Genomic DNA, 21,636 nt, shown 5'->3' with positions numbered 1-21,636 from the left:
CTCTTGCCAGCGAATCTTATGAAGCTGTTCATTTCGGAGGCCATTGTTTCAGTAAAAGTATTCATGAATATTTAGTTAGTTTTGGGCAAAGAGTTAAGTTATTCATCTTGATATCGAAATGTAGCACGGCACAGATCGATCGTGTAGAACAAGTAAGACATTGAATTGCGTAGTGTAACGTTCGGAACATGAATCATACTAGTGTTTCTCCGCTAAATTATTAGACAGCTCAACACTAATGGAACTTACATCCTCTTCGCTTTATACAAAACACTCTGCTTGAACGGCGAAATAAATCGATATAGTTGGACAGTCTATGATTTTGTTATTGATCCTTGGAACCTCTTAGCTACGGTTGAATTTTGTACGAGACTGTTTCTCTGTACGCCAGAGTTTGACGCGAATTACGCATAAACGATGCAGCACTGCAATGTGTGACGGATAATACTGTTCTCTACGCAGGCACATTGGAACGAAGCTTTTGATAATTAAATTATAATTTTTCTTAAAGATATGATGCATATACTTTAACTTGAATAATTTACTTCAATAATTAATAATACAATTGAGTCTGATATATTTTAAAGCACGGTACGGCACATAGAAGCTCGTCACAATTTTCACACTCATAACGCGATAGTGTTTTTCAAATTGCTCTTTGTTTTCTATTTTGTAGCGACATTTTGAGGTTGAAGATTCTAAAAAATTAGAAGACATGTTAGATCGACATGTTAAAAAGAGCATCTAATAATGGTTTATTTATTTATTATAACGAAAAGCAACAATTGATATCCGACACTGGCGTATCAAAGCAAAGATCATATATTCTGTTTGTATATCGTTAACATTATTATAGAACGTTGCGAGGACAAGAAAAGTGTGAAGCAAGACAAATGAAATAAATCGTTTAATTCGAACGATGAGCGAATGAGTCAACAAAATAAACCACTATAGTGACGCATCGTACCTGAGAGGTTAAAGATTGAAGGGTCTGTAGAGCAACAGCTATGTATTCAAAATCAAATTGAAATGATTGTCGCAAACAGAAAATTTTCGCTAAATCAAGATTTCGTTTTCACGAAGCTTTCGCGTATGTTAAACTTTTACAAAAAGAAAATTTTTATGTCAAATAGTAAAGAAATCGATATTTTCCCGATACTAGACTTAAGTATTTATAGAACGGTTCGTTAAGTTTGACAAACGCAGTCTCGTTGAATTTCTGCCAAATGATAATTTTTTATGTAAAATATTGAAAAATCAGTATTTTCGTTCTATCAAACATATAGAGATATTTATCAAAGGATTCGTTAAAACATACAAACGCAGCAAACTGTATATGATCTACAAAAGAAGAAAAAAAGAAGAGTAGTAAAAATATAATTAGTTACAATATCAGATAGTCTAACGAAATTATTAAATTAGCCATCGTAGATTAAAGTAACTGCATTTAACTCCTGAAACAACTAACATTGAAATCGCCTTAATCTCTGCTCGACAGGACATCATTGTATATCCGAAACAACAGTAAAACTGGAGATTAATGATAAATTATTTTGCATCGGTGCGCGCTCACCTACCTCGCTTGCTCGTCTTACAAATGTATTTATGAACCTAATCTCGCAGCTGTATAAAATACAGATTCGTGTTTCCCTCTGTTCCTTTTTCTCCATTTTTCCCTCGCTCGCACTGATTAATCTTTCCTTTAATACGAGGGAAATCCAGGGAATGAAGAACACAGGAAAATGAAAGATTAAAAGGAGAACGGAATGGGAAAGTGTATATCGAGGGAGATCAAAGAGCGTCGTGTTTGATAAACGGGCCTCCGCTTAGTTGAAATTATTTCACACGCAGCGTCTTTTAATTAACAGGAAATTAGCGATAAAAGTTATGCACATGACAACTCGTTTATTTCGTCCGTAATGCGAACCACCACGTCGATGTAACGTATTACGTGTATGTGCTCCACTGCAAATAAGAGATAAATGACGTAACGTGTGCACAAGGGGTGTAATTGGACCCATAAAAAAAGCGGAGGCAGTAAAATGTGTAACGAATGGTTATGTCCAAAAATAAAACGTAATGTACCTTATTGATAAGTATGAAAACACTGATATGATTGAATCTCTATCTTCTCTATTGTATAGTTCGAATTGGCAGTAAATATTTTCTCGGTCTACGGACATGTTCTGCACTATCTATAACAGTTGGCAATGAATAACTAAGAGATTGAAATGATCCCTTAAGCATGACGTATAGCGATTGTGTAACTTTGAAATTTCTTTTTTAAATGCTGAGACAGAAACCGGAGGTGGATATCTTCAAATATCTTCGAATTATTTCGTCGATTATATACTACGAAGCATCAGAAATGACTTTTAATGATTTCGACAGGAATCGTTGTAGGATCTCGATATTAGAATTGCTGGCTATCCTTTGTGTTTTTATATGCATGTTTGAGTGTGAATGTGTCCTAGTATTATATGCATTGTAACTTTATAGCAGGTTGTTCCTCGCGTAACTACGATATGCTAAGCAAAATTGTTTATAATTTTTCGTAAGAATTGACAGTAATTAATTCAATAGATAAATAACAAATAATATAGATCTTATTGTTAGTTAATAAATTGAAGATATTCTGTCTAGAATTCCTTGGCCAGCAGGACATGTGGAATAAATCATCGAGCAATTTTCTTGTCTTCTTCCAGCCATGGCTGCTTCTAAATAGTCATCGTCCATCATCGAAGCGTCTCCATGATCTGGTCTGAAACGAAATGTTTCTATTTAATACGTCAAATTTAAAAAATTCAGTTCAACAGTTTCGTGTGTTTCAAAATTAGTAGAAAAATTACTAGACAATCTTACGTTAACAATAAATGCAATAATTCGCCGATCAATCCTTCGTCTTTCAACGACGTTGAAGCAGCTTCGCAAATATTCTTCTTTAAACAAGCTTTCCCATCGATGTGTCGCCTGAAAATGATCGTCGATAATTATTAAGCGGAAGGAAGCATTAAACAACAAACGTGTCGCCAAACGTTTCTGTCATCAACATTTAACGCGATAGCGGGCTTGTGTAAATAAATTGTCGCATTATGCGTCTAAATTGTTCGAGCGTCAGAATTGTTTATTTATTAAATCTATTCGCGACAATAACATGCATTGTACATTCATGCGTTTCACCAAATATTTCCAATCAGAAGTGTTGCTGTTGAATTAACTATTAACTATTAGACATCAATTGCTATACGATACAAAGGCGGTGAAATGATTTGTAAGCGTATCGATTCGTTAATTATTCACAACGCTGCATTTCAAATCCGATGAATTATTAATTATTTGTAATCAGAAAGTCGCGCCGCTGCGAATCATCGATTAATCAACTTATTAATTTCACTAAATATTACTTATTTATCCGGCGTAAAACTTGGGTAACTCGAAGATTCTACGTACATGATTTGATCATTGATCTACAACAGCTAATAACGTATTACTTCTAGAGTCAAATTTAATTGTTTACGAATTGAAAAATAAGAATCGAGCGACATTTTTGGCCATGAAATTTCTTCGTTCTCTAGAATTATTCTATACATATACATGTCGTCCACTTTTTTTAACACACTGTGGCAACTTCGTATCTTTCTTAGAACAGAAGTTTGAGGGACCAGGTGGCTTACTTATGAATTGACGTAAATTACATACGTAAATTCACAGAAATACTCACATGTTTAATTCGTGTTGTAAAATGTCGTATACGAAAGCCCTTTCGTTCCAGCTTGCTGTTCGACGTCGTCTTTGTGACGAGGTCTGGAAGAAGTTAGTGAAGAAGGTAGCGTTGTCTGGTAACATATATTGGAACTGAAAGTTTTGGCCGTAAACCAAAATCTGGCCTGAGAGCTGCACCGGCACCGCCATGCCCACGACTAGCTTGACAGAAATGCGATAAATATAATACAAGTGTAGGCGTTGGATGCGCGACAAACTTACAGCAGCGACTTTATGATGAATATATTATAACGAAAGTATAATTTTTGAAGAGTAGGTGAGTCGGTCGTAAAACGCCAAGTGTCTATCTTATGGATAGGATCAAACTGGAAAAGTTTGCGAATACCGAAAGCGAAGAGATTACGACAAAGCTCGGCAGGTGAACTCACGGGACTGTCGCCACGTGATACGAATGGAAGTTTGACAATGCATGACAATAATGCGGATGATTGATGAAATAAAAGACACACGCGTCGCACAGATAATCGCTGGAAGAAGAGCCAAGAGAACAAGAGAAGTTCTTTCGCAGTAGTGAAAGATCTTGGATCGTAAATCGTGAGCAGAAACTTTTGCAAATGTAAAGAATTTACACTGTGCGATCGGAAAGAGAGGAGGGGAAAAGTCAGAGAGAAAGTAGATAAGGTCAGTTTCCTTTTTCTTGTGTTTAAGAAAAAAGTAGATCTAGCAACGTAATGAAATGAAGAAGGAAAATGGCCATTTTAACGTTCGCGACGAAAAGGAGATATACTTGCGTCGGTGTATGTGATTTTTACAAACTTGCACTGGTAGAGAAATAAAAACGAGAGGCTGATAGAAAATACAAACTGTGGGTATAAAATAAAGTCGAAGAAAAGGAAGGAGCGGGGACGGGGAAAAATTGCAGCATGTTCGCGGTTTCTTTTTTCGTGGAAAATTTCGCACACCCTAGCGAACCTAGCTGCTCGTATTTCAACTTTCGGAATACTGCTTAACCCTCATTCGTTTCCAAGAAAGATATTACGACGTTGGTGGACTTCCTTTCTCCTTTCTACATTCTTTTCTTTCCCTATTCCTCGTCTCGTTTCTCCATTCCTCATTTTCCATTTTCTCTTCTCCACCACCTTGTATATACGTTCATGTATTACCTCGCGCATATATTTCTCACTGGAATTTCAGTTCGCGTGGACGAACGGAATCGTTTGCTGGAGATCAGCTCGCGCACCTTGTTCATAAACATCATGCCTTGCCAACGGCTCTCCCATTCAGTTCTATCGTCCCATTGAAACGTTGCGTGACACGATCTAAAGCTCGCGACTCATGGAAATGAATGTTAAATAAATTCAGCTGGGTTTTTCAAGCTTGCCCAACGGGCCGTGTACAAAAGCGACTCGACGCGTGCTGAAACTTCGTAATCGTCCTTCTGATAAGATAGCAGGGTTTCGGTCGTCTAAGGCTCGCCAGCCGGGCGAAGACATGCAAGTAATTCAACGTCGCCGCTCTTCTTTCCAGGTCTTCTCCACTGTTTCCCTTTTTCTTTCTCATTTTGAAGCTGCGCTTTTGACGCAGTGCAGCTCCGCGTGTTTAGATACATACTGACCCAGAAACGGTGAATTTTATTTCACACCAGTTTCCCGCCTTCTCAAGGCGAATGTCCAAATATTTGCAATAGTCGTTTCTGTTGCTTGAAAAATCTGCTAATCAAACACTTTTGCCCCTGCAACTGTGACGTTTATCAGACGTCGTCGAATCGTCTCCCTTCGAGAAATTCTAACAAATCGGTGTGCAGTGACCTGGACCAGTCAAATATTCTGTTTCAGTCTAAAATATAATGTACATGCAAACTGCACACGGTAAGATTGAACTAAAACTGAAATCTAAAGGCACCAGAAAGATCTGTCCTGTATCGATTTTGTCAGAGCTCTGATTCGCCGTTCAACTTCCACTAAGTCTCGGTCCCATTGCCGGAAAGGGTGCGAGTAATCGAGGAAGCCAGGGCAAACAGTCCATCAGAACATTTGCTCGGCCAAGAAGAAGTGAAAACTACAGAAAGAGCTTTCCGATTTAATTAGAAAATTTGAGAGGAGAGACGGTAGATAAGGCCGCAGTTAATTATCAGCGGAATTGAGAATGAGACAGGGAGAGACGTTTCTCTCGGTTTAAAGTTCTCCACCCTCCTCCGCTGCTTCCCGCAGGACTAGCACGTCCATACTTAAGTCACGGACGCTAAGACTCGCGTTAAACTTGGCCCGAAATTCGCTTTAGTTTGTATTCCGTTTCCACTGACGATTCCCATTCTATCCACGGGCAACCCCCTCAAGAAACCTATCTAACGACCGACCAATTAATTTGTACCTGACGATCCGACAACCGAGATGTTAATCATGGCATGGAAAATAGTTATCCACTCAGCAAGCTCCGAGCGATCGTTTCTTTCTTCGCGGTGCTCTTTTCGCCACAGTCGCAGCATCTTCGCGGAGAGACTCGAAAAAGTGACGAACTTGCCCCGTCATCTTGTTCACCTTTCACGATTCGTGAAATGGTTTATCGTAATATTTTACTATGCCGTGTCTTTTCGTTCCTTCGATCGAAGCTCGAACGTAAGATTGTTTGCTATACTCTTGGTGGAGACCAGATCTTGAGAAAACCCCCAGAGTTATACTCAATTTTAATAGAAAAATACGTATCGTTACTGGAACTCACGTGCACAGTTTCGCATATCCTATATCCTAGATTTGTCTAAATTTAGGAAAAAATACATGTGTACGCCTTCGATTAAAAAGATAATACGCGAGGAACATCGTTAAACTCGAGCGAAAAGCAGTTTTGAATGCGCAAGATATACGATCATCCGGCGATATATCTGCAAGCAGAAGGAAGGAAAATGAAAAGGAACACGAGGCAGGATACGGCCGTCGTGCAACGCGTCGCGTTTTTCACTCGCATCGCTTGTTAAATCTGTCTGTTTCTATTTTGCACAGTTTCCAGATACGGCTGCAACGCATGAATTATTGCTCGGCTATTATCATTACACGAATCTTATTTGAAATTTAATTGTCAATACATCTCGATGAATTATTCTCGATAAGTGTGTTATGGTTTCGCGTGTAATTCGTTTCTCGTCGGACGACGTTGGACGCGATAGATTTTATTCAAATTAGCACGAGTTAAACCGTCGAACGAGCAGCCGTGCTTTTACGGAGTAATCCCATCAGCCCCCGAAGAAGACGAGATTATTAAGTTTTATCGCTGCCACGTCCAAGTATGGATAAATACCTTGAAAGTGCCACCAAAAGGATAAACAAGAGGCGGAGGATACAACGCTTGTCTCTTCTCTCGAGGTTGCTCGTCGTCGCTGCACTGAATTTGCCTCATTGTCGCAAGCAGCAACAAAGACAGCTTCCAGTCCACGTTCATCCAAATAAATATCATAGTTATTTTTTTCGCTTCTCGTCTAGAAGCTTTGACAAAGCAGAAGATTAGTTGCGGATTTGATCAATCTCGCGCATATTCCCATCCGTTCACATCGCGCTTACCTTTCGCCACGTCGAATCCTTCGAAGTATACATTTTACTCACCTGAAAAGATGAAAGAACCAGCTACTCGAATCTCGAAAGCAATTTCGTCGCTCCAGGCGAAACACAAAGCCAACTAGTACGAAACTCGCGGCCTGGAAGCTTGTCGAGTCGTCAGGTTGCTCCAAGTTCCAACTCCTCCACGAAATTAACGTGTCATCTGTCAACTCGGGGCATAGTTACGCTGGAAGGTTCCGCGGTCGACTGTAGTCAGTCGAAAGAGCTAATTTTCCATCCTCGATAGACGACCGTCTCGGCCCTTCCTTTCCTCTTCGTCTTCTTAACTTGTCCAGCTTCCCGTTTTGTTATTGGTCCTCGATTCGTTAACACGTTCAATACGGTAGACGTAAACGTACGCGTCATCGGAATTTTCTATTTTCTTTGCGATGAGGCGAAAAATGTAGAAAAATCGACTGCCGCCATTAAGAACCCCGTTCGATTTTGTATGCCGCGCCGAATGTGTTAATGAAGAAGGGAAACAACAGGATTTTTTCAGCAGTCCTCGGGTCGTTCAAGTTTCAACCGGTTCGATACTACGATCTTGAAATTACAGCTAAAGAAGAAGATGTAGACGGGTGAATGTCCTGATTCAAACGAGTAGAATTGCAACTTGTAAATAAGTAAATGGCAGAAGAGAAGTTTCCGCGAGAAGATCGCGGGGCCGAAACTTCCGCTTCCGGGATAACAAAGGAACTGAAATGTATAAACAAAAGGTGCAGACGACGAGTATTTTCCAGACAGCAACATGCTGCCGGATATACTACTCGTGAACTGTAGAACTGTTGGGAAAGTTGCCACATCCAGGGCCGCTATCGTTGAAATTTCTAGCTTCTCAAGATCTTAAGAAGTTTCGGAAGAAGGAGTATCTTTCAACGACGACGTGTCCCAACGATGAACGGATTGTTGCAATAAAAAAACACTTGTTTGCTGATCTTTATTAATATCGGCGATTGCTCAGAATCGCAGGGTAAGAAGTTGACACGTTAATCTTGGTTATCGTGGAATTTCCTGGTTCCAAAGTCGGCTAAAATATCCGTGGAACATTTCTCGAAAGGGTGGCATAAACTATCGGAGTTTCGAGAGCTTTAAAGATACACGATTTCACGAGACTCGAAGAAACATCGTGGAAACACAAACGTTGAACACAAGCAACCAATGGTTCGGTAAAGGGACGCTGGTAGCGTAATAAAATAGGACGCGACAGAAAATGGTGACAAACAGCCGCGCGAATAAGGAGAAATAGAGGTGGACAGAGAAATGGAGGTTCGCGTGGAAAGGAGAATCGTTTCGTCGGTCTTATATCTCGTTTCCGGTCATTTTACAGCGAGCCTCAACAGCGAAATTTACTTAGGACTTTTGCCCATTTGTCGTTCTACGATACTTTGCTGCGTTTCGGCTTTGATCGTCGACTGAAATATCGTAAAAGTCGACCAGCATTACCGATCACTCTAATTCGAAGCTCAAACAACGTCGTTCTATTTTGCAAGACGAATCGATTCCGTCGATCTTCGTTACCATTTCCAATATCATAGTATTTACGTTTTTGTTATGTTTAATTATTACATTGTAGCAGAAGAACGTTTCTATGCTGTCAATTATTTACTTCGTGCAATAACAAGATCAGATGATCTACTACATTTTAACTGAGACAGGAAATAATAGCTGCATCGCTCTAGTTCCAAGTTTATTTCTAATTAATAGCTGCCACTGCATAAGATTTACATAAACTTTTGAAATGTACTTAAAGAACACTCGATCGCTCTAAAATCCCAAAAATAAACAGCCTCGCTGGCTCATTCGACTCGGGTATCTCCGGACGATCAATCTTTGTAAATATTAATATTAACCCTTTACACTCGAGGACTTTTTCGATCAACCATAGCAGCTATTCAACTAGCGTATAATGATTTTATATACAAATTAACTTACAAAAACATTATAGTCTGATAATTTATCTATATTTACATCTTTGGAAACATGATTTTGCAATATTAATTTCTGTATCTTTTTATGATAATTTATAAAGCATTCGCCAAGATGCATTCCTGAATATAATATATCGCAGGGATGTGAGATTAAATATTTATATTAACAAAGAACACAAAAAGCTAAGGAACCAATTTACGAACCAATATTGCACTCTCATCAATTGGAGATCTCGAAATCTGGCATAAACACGGACTGTCGGCTCTAGCTCGCCACTGGAGTTGCAGCACGGAACGCTGTGGTGGCTGAGAGTCGCCTCTCGAATGCAAAGGTTTAAGCATTATTTTTATCAACATCTACTATTTGTACATGTATGGAAACAAAATCGGGCCAAAATTAGATTAAAGAGATCATTTTGACAAGTATATTTTACACATTTGTGATAGTTTAGAAGTGTCCAACTAGCTTGTACGTAGACGGTGGAGTATAGCAGGTTGATCGATGCTGTGAAAAAAATCCTGGTAATTTCTGGAAATTACACGAAGCAACGGTGAGAAAGGCAGCGCAGATCTGGAACGCTACAATTATAAGAAGTGCCTTTATTATGAATTGTACAGCGGAAGGAGGATGGCGATGAAACATAAAGCTTTTTAGAGCAACGTTGCTGCTCCGACAACGAAATTTACTTAGCACTGTTTCTCCGTCGCCATCCTTCTCGCCGTCAAAACTTCACTATAATAAATTCTTTTACGACGAAGTCACTGCATCGTATACCTTCTCGAACGGCCGGAAAGATATAGAAATATTACTCTTCGAACGATCGATTTTCTCGCCACACAAAGACGTTTTTTCGCGTATAAAAAATTCAACAAATAGCCGGCAAACGTCGAAAACGTTCGAGACGATAAACGATACACGAGCAATCGATCCACGAAATCAACGCGGCTCGAGGTACTGTCCAAAAAAACCCACCCTAAGGAAATGCGATTTCCGTGAACGTTTCGAGAGGTGACTCGATGCAATCGGGATAGGCCAAAATGCAGTCGCCTCCGGATCTTCCTTGTCGTTCCGCTTCCCTGTACAATTGGTCGACGCTCTGGTGATTGGAATTAGCAGTCCCTGCCACGTCTTCGCTCGGCCTGATCCAGAAATTCTCTTCAACGCGTTTCTCACGAGGCACGCGTTAAGGTAGAACCAATCGCAGATTGATCTCTCTTTTAACCCCGAATACACATGTTACGTAATATTCACGTAACTCAAACGTTGGAAAACTTTTCATCGCGCTTTCTCCCGTGTTCTTCGATTGACAATCAAAGAAATAATTCGCGACAAATGAAAGCCTCATTAGTTGTAGAAATTATTAGGTTGTCCAAAAAGTTTCTTTCGTTTCATAAGGTGATAATAGATGAACAACAATTTCTGTTTTATATTATTTTATTGGATTAGGTATGATCCGTTTCGTTCTATTTCTATTATTATATTCCTGCATAATTCAATGAACTAATATAAAACAAAATTATCGTGCGTCTATTATTTCCTTATAAAACGACAGAAACTTTTCGGACAACCTAATATTACGATCGTCTGTGTTTTAGGACTAAATGCTTGTTTTTAACAAGCATTTAATGCAATGGACATCTTCCTAAACTTTCGACCGGGCCTGTAAGCATATCTAAACAGGATACTTGGAATGTTTCAGTAGTCCTAATTACCGTGAATATTTTGGTTGTCTACACGAGGATTAGAAAAAAGGGCGTTCGAGAAAGAGAAAAGTAAAAGTGTGGAAGATCGATCGAAGGAAACTGCAACTGTCTGAATGGTAAATAGCAGCAACCGGTCGTATTATTGACATTCGACGCGCGTTACCCGGCGATTGTTCCACGGCTGCAGGATTACGTCGGAAGGAATTTCCCAGTGACGTGTGTACACACTCGAGGCACCGCACAAAGGGAAAACCTACGCGAAACACCTTCCATTAGAAGCTTAATGCACGCGCCTAATTTCGACGCAATTAGAGCACCGCTCACTGGTTCGCTTGCAATTTCCTTCGAGTACGCCCGGCCGCGTACGGAATGGCAAATTCCTGACCAATCCTCCATCCGCCCAAACCGATCGCTCGACCAATGGTTCCACTCGCTCAACTATCTATCGTTAATTCGATCTCTCTTACGTTGCTTGTGCGCGTACCGTTGAAATTTTCAACTTGTCGATCGCGTTAAAGGTACTGTTACCATATTCTTCGATCTTTTTCCATGAAATCGCGATCAGCTGTGGAATTAGCAACTGACCCATAACTTTTGAACGAAAGCGTCTAATCTACAGATTGGATATAAGATATAAGATTGCATATAAGCCATCTTTGCTTATTGTAAGGTTTCTTCGCACACTATCAAATTTTACTTAACACTTAACCAACCGAATAAGGAGATTTCCCTTTTTTACTTTAGCAACGCATTTTCTTTTTTTGTTGTTGTTGTTGTTGTTATTATCAGTTATTGTTTACCTGGAATCGTCCCCAAATAATTGCGCCACTTTTTCTGAGTTTATAAAGTACAGTATATAATAAAATACATCAATTTAGTGGTGTTAAAATGAATTAAAAAGTGACACTATCAGTTATGACTAAATAAAGTTATAATCGAACGATACCATTTTGTAAAAAAATATTAAAATGCATTATGAATTTTCAATTTCATGTTCAAGTTGTGTTATATATCTTTAGTCATCTTTAATGTTTTCAATTTTACCTATATTTTTGTATACTTTTAATTTGGTGTTTTGTATAAACAATATGTGAAATCGTTAACTAAAGCCATTACCGCGAAATATAATTGACCACTTAAATAATTTTTAGATTTCTTTGTTTTTTAAGTAGCGAATATTAGTCGTCGATATTTGGAAAAGTGCGCGGTGGACAGCGTGCAGGTTGGCTCGTCCGAGGGCGGTTAAAACATAACAAACTTTCGGCGATTTTAATTTTATGTCCAGAGACTATAAGTCAGAAGTTACGAAACGTTCGATTGCTATTAGCTTGTGAATAAAGGAGAATATAGCCGCGGTATTTAAATACATCGACTAGAAAGAACGTACTGTAAAGTTATTAAACGATGCCCGTACCCGGTGCAACATGGATTTACTGCATTATCTTAGTCTATTCGTGCTTCGTTACGTGACACCGTTGTTCCCGTTTCGTGGAAAGCGGCCAGGACAGCCATTAGAGACTTCCAACGGAATTCATTAACCGGCAGCTCCTCAAGAAATGAATTTTGTTTCGAAAAGTAGCAGGAGCCGACGGTGTTCTCCCGTGCCACGAGTCAAAGCGCGATTCATCGCAACGAACTTACGTTAAAATTAAGTGGATCACCTCCTCGAGAACGTCTTGACGTGTCCTGCCAAATGGTGTCTCCGCGAGCTCGCAAATGGTCCTCAAAAGACACTCCCTACCGTCCTGCCAGCCGTGCCTTCAACACAGAATACATTCCATTTTAATTTCTACCCCTTTTTGGTGCGCCGTGCTTCTGTCTCGTATTTATTTCCCCTTCTCCCTCCATTTCTCGCGTATTCCTTACGTTTTCTTTTCTCTCTGTCGCTTCTTCCCTTTTTTCTTCCTTTTTTGTAATTTGACCGTCGCGTAGAAGTAATTTTATTAGGAAGTCGCACGGTAGCGAGCCCCTCGGCAAACCGTGCTGCCGCCAGATGATATTGGTTTTATAAAACGGTAAAAGGGAATTCTTAAACGTGTGCCGTACTTCTTCGCCCCGTTTCTAGCCGAGAAATTCATTATCCTGCTCCTTTTCCTAGCCGTCGTTCGACGGCTTGCCTCGAATGAAATTATGTTACCGTGCCGGAGAAGGATGTAAATTTCGGATTAGTTTAAGCGTTCGCCGCGCGTTACGCGTTAAACATTCATTCTCCAAGAGTTTCACGGTTGCGAATTTCACGATTTTCCAGAGGCTGTAAAAAAAGAAGGACAGGTTCGAAATGATAATTAATGGGGTTGTTTCTATCTCCAGTTTCCAAACAATCGACGATGAACTTTTTGGTCAGACTGACCAGAATGCTGGATGAATGTTCGTGAAAGAAGGACGACGAGCAATTCACTCTATTGAGCCAGCTAACGATCCATTTCACGCGGCATCGCGTCTCCTTGTCAGCTTCGACAAGTTTCGATCAGTCCCGACACTTTCTTAACTTTCACACCGCTTTTCCAAAGCAAGATAGTTCGCTTGTTACCTGCGCTTCAGGTCTCTCTGCCAAGACAAAGTAATTGCCTTACGTCCCAATTAATTTATGTTCCAGTTCCCATCTTTACCTTACCATCTCTCCGGTCTTTTGATCTTAGTTTCCTGATACTTGCTCACGCCCTTCATGAAAATCTGTTTCATCTACCACAAGTAATCCTTATTACGTAGATTACTAATTTTTCATCAGCCATCGTTAATAACTTTCTCCCAAACCATCTCGTACCAACTTCACCTACAAAACTGATCGATTTGTCGTAGAATAATTCGTGCGATTATTAATGTACATTTAAACAAACTGAAAGGAGGATACAGGTTCGTGTACCTGTAACTGTTTTTCGTCGCTATAAAGCAGCAACTGATCTTTATCGCTATACCCATCGATTTCATTGAAGAACGTATAACAAAAATGATAACTGGCGCAATAAAACTGACTGGCGAGTATCAAGCACATACGATGAAGCCTCGTTTCCCGTTTCTGTCGCATAATCACCTACCCATTGTACGCGTTATCGGTGACAAACACGAATGTGGCGACGTCACGGTTCAATGATCGTCGACTAGAAAATGGAATTTCATTAATCGTCCACGGTAACTATTTGCACCAATTCCGGTGTTGAGTTAATTACAAATTTATTCGTTCGATTCTAGCGTGTTTACCGATTCATCGGGCAATTTTGAACGGTAATACGGCCCACTTATTCTTCTTCCAATTCGTTGTTCGGGTTGGTCATTGTTCCATGACTTTAAACGACTCGAATCTGCTCGCGCTGAATTTCACCCTTTTCACGGCCCCCTTCGTGCCGGCTTCGATTTTCCCCTACAGCGCGAAATATGGAAATCGCGGAATACTCACCGATTCAATAAATTTTCGATAGCCGCGTAAGTGTCCTGCAGATTCAGATCCCTCGACTGCCTGGCCGGTATTATTGTAGGCTCGAGTTCTGACAAGTTCGACGGAAGTTTATAATTGAATTGGAATGCGGACGAGAATACCACGCTACCTCTCTTGTTCATGGAAATCGGAACCGAGACGCCGGTCGTGAACTGGAAAATAGAACGGGGAAAAAACGTTAGATGTAGAAGATACGATCGGTTCTCGCGGGACTTTCGTAGAGGTTAAAATATCTATTTCATCCAGTCTATGATATTTAAAAGACTCGCCATAAAGAGTTGAAGAAAAAAAGAAGAATGGATCCATAACTGTTGAGGTTGAGGTTGACTGATTGATGAACAAGTGGATGAATTTGTAATAGAAAAGTATATTGAAATATTTAAAGGTATAGTGTATAAGTATAATGTATAAATATAAGTATATACTGATTCTGATCCTTGATCTCTTAGTGTTACTAGACAATGGAATGATAGCGAACACGTTCATATATTTATAGCAAAAGGGCATTACCAGAAAAGTTAAGCTTGTAGCTTTAAAGGCTATAGGGAACATAAATTGAAATCTGTTTATTAGTTCCTTTGTTTGTAGACCTCGCAACCCAAAACATAATGTACACTCAAAGGTACAATAATATGCACCGCTCTGTATTTAGAATATTTCTGCGTAATAGCAGTCTCCAGGTCACGAATATACATAAATAAAGATGTAGAATTTTTCTTGAAGTAGTTACTTCGACAATAACTACATGTGTGGCAAAGTAACAAAACTACACGCGCCAGATTCCAATTTCGAAGTAGATAAATCTTGCTCGATTCTTCGTCAATTCGCCGATGCAACCGTCAAGTACGCTTTCTATAAGAAGTGAAAAGAAAGCATCCAGAAAGGCTACTTTCCTAAGAACGAGGAAATGTTTTATTTATTCCCTCGATTATAACGTTTTATATGCGTACAGTAGTTTTATCAATAGTTAGGAGCGAGACTGTGTATACGTACACTATTTTTTGTCAGAAAAATTAAAAGAAGAATTTCCTTTATCTGGACTAGTAAATTCGTCCTTCGAAATATTTTCAAAGAACTAATCATCTGTCAAATAATCAATGAAATAATATACTATAATCAATCAATCGTAAACCTATCAAGATGATCATCAAAGAGGGATACGAGAAAATAAAAATGGAATTATATAAATTATATAAGGGAAATGGCTGTTTTGTACAATTAAGAAACGGTTTTTGACTTTGAGACTTATCTCGGTGTCTGCCGTCTGACTTTCAATTCGTTCGTTTTTAAAAGCAGCCCGGAACAGTTTCAGCTGTAAAACTACAAATACGCCTTTGAGCTATTTTTTCGAGAGATTGCTTATTCAAACTTCCCGTAAAAACCTCGTATTCTTTCCACGTTAGTCTTCTCATTGACAAGCGAAGAATCTATCTTACTCGGAAAACTTTAAGATTTCAATACAAACAAAGGCGTAATCTAATTAGGGGAAAACTCGCGAAAAAGTACTCATTATCCTGCGATTTAAGTAAATTATTCTAGGGTTTAATAAATTTCGCGGGCCGTCTAAGTAGGATTGGCAAACAAAAGCAAATTGTCTACCCGGAGAAACGTACCGCTATAAAACCTCGTTCAGACTCGTCGAGCTACTGGAACCCAAGCGACTTAAATGTAAGTATGTACCGTTCACTAAATCAACTTTTCTTTAGACTTCGTATTCAGTCATATTTTCTATGTATACGTAGAAATCTATTAGTAATTTATCGAGTATATCAACAACAGATGACAGCAAGTACAACATAAGCAACTCTCGATCCATCGACACTCGCTCAGAACCTGTTACTTCACTTACGTTGATACGTATATCCTTTCAAGTTTCTACACTTGTCTTCATTAGTCAAATCACTTGCAATTTGAAGGACTTTGCTAATGTAATTCTGTGATATCATTTCACTTGAACTATATCTCCGATTTTCAAGTGAAATTCATTTCACAGTTGCTAGGTAACGCAATCTGTTATTTTCAGTTCAGTACTCGCTGATATTGCTGGTGTCGGTTTTCTAAAGCTAGACGACTTTTACTGAGTTTTATATTCAATTGTATATATGGGAAGCTATTATAGATGATAGATAAATCATTCGTTGAATATGCTAATGGTAAACGATGGATAACTATAGAGTGATCATGCAACTCAAACGATTTTCAATCACTCAGTGATTCACTGAGAACTCTCTGGATTTTCAATTACACACGCAACACATATCATTGCCACACGCAGCCAAAAATACGTAAAGTTACCTGGAACAATGACCTCGGAGGAAAGAGAAGCACACTTTCGCTTCTCCAGATAAAGAAACATATTATCGCAGTTTGCAACAGAAATAAACGGAACATGTTAATTCGAAAACACTTGCAGAAGCACTGAAATCAGTAGTTTTGAATCACTGGTGAACGAACTGACGGCGAATGGGACTACGCTCGGTCATGCGACGACGAGTTTATGGCAACGCGATAATGAACACTGGAATTTGCTATGGAGGACAGGTGGGCCACTGTTTGCGTTCGACGAACGTTCACGATACGTGATTATGGCTCGGAAAAAAATTGCTTCGAATGCCGCCACGGGCGAATTATTGGTCAGTTTTTGGAAAATTGAACGACGTCGATGCTTGTTTCAAAAACATGAAATCACGCTTGCCGAAATTGGCGACCACGTCGATAAGGATTCACGACGAAATGAAAATTCGACTGGAATATCAGTCGCCAATAAAATCGCGTTTGAATATTTCGAAATTTTCTTTGCGTGAGAAAATTGTATTTTCGTTTAAACACGTCCCTTCGACTAACAACGTTCGTTCGCCGATGCAACTAGCCGTGTGGCAAGAAACGAACAAAATTTCTCTGAATCGTTTCAAGCTTCGACGACCGCGTCGAATCGTAAAGGGCTAACCAACACAAACGCGTTTCATCAGAGTATTCAACCGGCTGCTTGGAAAACCGACGCGCGATTCATCGGCATATCAGCTTAACCCCTGCCAGCGATAGCGTTGTAAATCCAATAATTGCCCGGCCCTGGCCGTTAAGCAGCTTTAATTAATTCCGTTTCCAACGTGGCACGATTAACGACCAAAGTTGAATTAAAATCTCATCGCAGGATACGCGATCCGAACCTCTGCCACCCCTTTGCCTCAAACCAGATTCTTTCCTGTCAAATTATGCATCCAATCTTTTTCATCGTTTGCTATTTCCACGCTTGTCCTAAAAATATAACATTTAAAAGACGCGAAATATCGTAAACCGTGGGAATATCGACAGGCTTTCGTAACACTTTTGCCGCATATCATATCAAATTTGAATATTTACATCTGTTTTTAATATTATAACGTTATAATTCTGGTTGCTCCTCTACGAGTGTAAAAATGAATAAAATTGTTGCCGGTAGTTCAGTGTTTACCGTTATCTTTCCCCTTTCCACTCTTTTATTGCTTGTTTTCCAGCACTATGGAAAAACGGGAAATACGAGGAGAAACGCAAGCTCCCGTTCCTTGGACATTCACAGCCAGTCTTTTGTACAAAATGTGTTTCGTGGAAGCAAGTCAAAAATATAACATAACACACGTTCCTGGCGCAAGAGAAACGACAAGAGTCCAATGTTCGTTCCTGAAGCTCGTATTCTATTTTATCCTCGCTCCTTCGATTTCCTATTCGACTATCGCCACGCAATGTTTGTTCATTTACCTTCTAAGCGAATTCCGTGTTAACGATTAAGGAATTATTTTCTTTAGGAATCTACTTTAGTAGGGATATCCTTCTAAATGCAATTCGCGATTAAAAATTAAATAAATAAATAATGACTACATTCTGTTTTTTTATTTCTCTATCGTGACGTTTCTTAACAAGTGAACTAATCAAATAGCTTGCAATTTGTCAAATTTACCTGTAAAACTTATTTTTCTCTTACCAAACTCGTTACTGTCAACGATATTTACAACTAGCAATTCGTAAGCTGTAACTTTTAAAATTTGGCTAATTATACTAATAATAACAAATATTTAAAAACTAATAATATCAGTTCCATTGTGCAAGACGTTCCAGGTGTTCAAATACTTGTAGATAATAGTGCACTTTATTTACCACCTCGAGTTCTTCATTATTATCGCAGATAGAAAATTTCCTCGCAGGCAAAACAGCGAGAGGAAGTGCAAGGAACGCGATGTAACGTCGGAGAAAGGGTGAAACGAATCGCTTTCATCGTTTGTTTAACAGAGAATAACGATATTTCGATCAACTAGGAGCAGCCCCGATGAAATTAAACGCGGCAGGGTTGCTGGGCAAATTTCAATTTGCCTTTCGTATTTCCGTGGAATCGAGCGTGACCGTTTCAAACGACGCGTGCAATTGGTGTCAGGCCGCGAGTGGGAACAAAAATGAAGAGGGAAAAAAGAAAGGCACAGAGACGGAAATAAACAATGACGGGAGGCGCGACGAGAGACAGAGATGGAAAAGCAAAGGAAAAGAAAGAGACGGACCAGGATTTTTTTAGGGAAGGTTCATTTCCAGCAAAATCGATAGCGTAAAACCTTTGGCAATCGTCGCGTTTTTTTTTAAAAGCACGCATCTTGCGGGCCTCTTTTCCCAGCACTGTAAATTCGTTCTGGCTTCGACGCCTTATTTTACGGTCACGTGGCTCGTAAAGAACCGTAACGACCGGGGGCAATAAAAGCGATAGCTTATGACGGAAATAATACGTCGATGTCAGGGAAAATGGTAAAAACGACGGCATTTGTCTTCATTTCATGGTGGCGTGCTTGTTTGCTCGTCCCTTTCAATTACATCTGTTCCACAGGGATGCGAAGGAATTGCTGGTTTCCTAGCTATGTACTACACACCGCGATCGTTCTTTGTTAATTTTAATTTTGTGAAGGAAAATAAAGGACAAGATCTAGAAAAAGAGATAAGAGAAGAGACGTTCGTTCCGCGGTTTTCTCTGCTTGCAAAAAATGCAAATACCGGCATGGAAAACCGGAATTCTCCCAGGACGGTAATTTGAGGCAAGCGAGCAGACATTTTCGAAGGTTCTTGGATTCTAGAACGCATTGCGACATGATCCGATTATGCTGTGCTTTACGGACGAGATTCGTTCGCGGTCCTGCAAATTACGATAGCTTGCTACCTGAAAGTCCATTTCGTTCAATCGAAAAATACCTATAGCGTGGTGTTTGTTAAACATTCTTTATCACGAAGAAATAAGCATAGTGGAAAAGAAAGTGAGGATCTATAGCATATTCCCTTGATCCTAAATAACGATGTCTCGAGACAGTCTGAAAGTTCGCAAGATAAATTACTACGGCCCCAGACATAAAATTCAGCCTACGAAAGGCAGGAACGAACGTCTGGCAAAACAGATTTCACCGGGACGAAAATTTATAATGGCTGGACCGATAAAATAGCGCGGGTTATCCGGGCAAAGGTGCCATCACCTACCGAGAAACACGTTCCTTCTCATTCCGCGTGATCTACGAATTAGATTTGACTGGAATAATAAAAGGAATCGAGAAAAGAAGAAGGGGAGCGTATCTTTGCACGAAGCAGAGAGATATCTCGCTGCCTGACGGAGAATCGGGAACGTCCTCCGCGAAGGCTTAACCGTTTTTTCCTTCTTTGCCCTTTCGCTCTTCCGTCGTTACATTCCACCGTTGTACCGAAGAGCTGGAATGAAAATACTACAGAAGAGGCACGTTTCGCGAAATCGTTCGCACTATCGTGGCTTCGAACCAGATCGGAATAGTAATGGAGAAAGTCGCCTGTCGAAATTTCGACTGATTTTCAATTGTTTCTCATCGTCTATCAATTCAACGACCTAACTCGTGGAAAGAATTGTAGGATCCGTAACAAACATCAACCGTGTTCACATTTGTCGTTTTCCAGCCACGTGAAATACAGAGGAACAATATAGCATTTTTAATTTCTATTCGATATATCTCGATCTTTTTAACAAAATATTTATACAATTACACATTTATCGTAAGCTATAGCTACATATATTGGGAGAACTGGTGGAGGAACTCTAGTTAATTAAATTATCAAGTTATGAAATCAGAATAAGGTTATGTTTCTAGACCGTTCGACGATAAATTAGAACACGGATCAATTTTCATAATACTAATTCCATCGTGTGTTCTAGATGTCCGTTCCGATTACTAAAATACGTTGTTGTCTAGAAATGAAAAATTGACCAGGATTGTTCTTGTTATTAGCCCCTCGATTAATCATGCGCTGGATCCTTACAAACGTGTGATAAAATGGCGCTGCAAACGATGAATAGGTGACTTCCTTTGAATAACAGGTTGCTCCACCGCAATTGGATTTATCTATTAACGAGAAAGCAAATTGATTGACTCGGTGTCATGGGACCGTAACAAAGACGCAGGACCTGAACTTCACACCTACTGGAAGTGAATAAATATTGAATGGTTCTTCTGTTGTTGTAACTTGGTATCGAGTGGGAACTTGTTCGCGCAAAGCAGGGCAAAGATGGTGGTTTCAAGGGCGATTCGAGCGCGAGCTAATCGAAAGTTTTCGAGTTTCGAACGAAGAAGAGCAAAAAGTATCATGGAAAAAGCATTCTGTGCCTTTACAGGAAGCGATATCAAGCGTTAGATTACAAGATCACCCTTGTTCTATTTTTCGCAATATATTTCATCGCCGACGTGGCCATCAGTTATCCAAGCGTTTGAACACGCGAATTCCAATGCAGAAACATTGCTTGGAATTCTACTAAAGTTACGTGCAAGTCTAGAAGCCTTCTCGACCAATTTCTTTCTTCTTTCTCTGTGAAATCCTCAGGCCTCCGAAATAAATATCAACGAATTAATACCGAAGCAACACCCATTCGACGAAAAGGGATCGATAAAATAAATCCACGGGAAAATGTTGAAGGCGTTCGACTCTGGTATCCCGAGGGCAAACGCTCCTCCCTTCCAAGGATACAGTCTTCTTCCTGTTTTTATTTCTTCCCTGCCATATTATACATACATACATACATATATACTACGTAGACGACCAACTCTGTTCGACCTACGCTCTTCGTCTCTCTCCGACACACTTTTCTTCCAGCTTTTAAGCGTTACGCGTACTTGGCTCGAACCTGCACGATAATGGACTATGCTTTTTAAAGTACTTTAACACCGTCTATTATCGTTTTGCAACCGGTTCACCGACGTCCACTGCCGACAGAATTCTTCTCTTCTTTCCATCGACTTTT

At 39.7% G+C, this 21,636-nt stretch overlaps 2 protein-coding genes across 2 annotated transcripts; both read right to left on the bottom strand.

The window, feature by feature from the left end:
• Window positions 1-1,442: 1,442 nt before the first annotated feature.
• LOC100648057 lies at window positions 1,443-7,188 on the bottom strand. Its single transcript, XM_048408368.1, has 4 exons — window positions 7,015-7,188; window positions 3,722-3,924; window positions 2,863-2,970; window positions 1,443-2,761 (listed from the first exon to the last, which is right to left on the bottom strand). Exons 1-4 carry the CDS (start codon window positions 7,168-7,170, stop codon window positions 2,617-2,619), a joined length of 612 nt encoding a protein of 203 aa, XP_048264325.1. The 5' UTR covers window positions 7,171-7,188; the 3' UTR covers window positions 1,443-2,616.
• Window positions 7,189-10,212: 3,024 nt separating this feature from the next.
• On the bottom strand, window positions 10,213-17,032 carry LOC100652316. The gene is made up of 4 exons (XM_048408375.1): window positions 16,661-17,032; window positions 14,337-14,424; window positions 12,584-12,700; window positions 10,213-10,378 (listed from the first exon to the last, which is right to left on the bottom strand). Exons 1-4 carry the CDS (start codon window positions 16,764-16,766, stop codon window positions 10,213-10,215), a joined length of 477 nt encoding a protein of 158 aa, XP_048264332.1. The 5' UTR covers window positions 16,767-17,032.
• Between the last annotated feature and the right edge of the window lie 4,604 nt (window positions 17,033-21,636).

Source organism: Bombus terrestris, chromosome 9 (genome assembly GCF_910591885.1).
Source record: "Bombus terrestris chromosome 9, iyBomTerr1.2, whole genome shotgun sequence".
Classification (NCBI taxonomy): domain Eukaryota; kingdom Metazoa; phylum Arthropoda; class Insecta; order Hymenoptera; family Apidae; genus Bombus; species Bombus terrestris.
The sequence above is the reverse complement of the archived record's forward strand: the minus strand, read 5'-3'. Positions and strand labels throughout refer to the sequence as shown.

Coding starts and splice junctions, on each gene's coding strand:
- LOC100648057 (XM_048408368.1), bottom strand. CDS start 7,170: ATGATATTTATTTGGATGAACGTGGACTGGAAGCTGTCTTTGTTGCTG. Junction 3,925..7,014: donor CTTTTGGTGGCACTTTCAAG/GTATTTATCCAT, acceptor ATTTCTGTCAAG/CTAGTCGTGGGCATGGCGGT. Junction 2,971..3,721: donor TTACAACACGAATTAAACAT/GTGAGTATTTCT, acceptor GATCATTTTCAG/GCGACACATCGATGGGAAAG.
- LOC100652316 (XM_048408375.1), bottom strand. CDS start 16,766: ATGTTCCGTTTATTTCTGTTGCAAACTGCGATAATATGTTTCTTTATC. Junction 14,425..16,660: donor ATTGTTCCAGGTAACTTTAC/GTATTTTTGGCT, acceptor CGAACTTGTCAG/AACTCGAGCCTACAATAATA. Junction 12,701..14,336: donor ATCGAAAATTTATTGAATCG/GTGAGTATTCCG, acceptor TCTGTGTTGAAG/GCACGGCTGGCAGGACGGTA.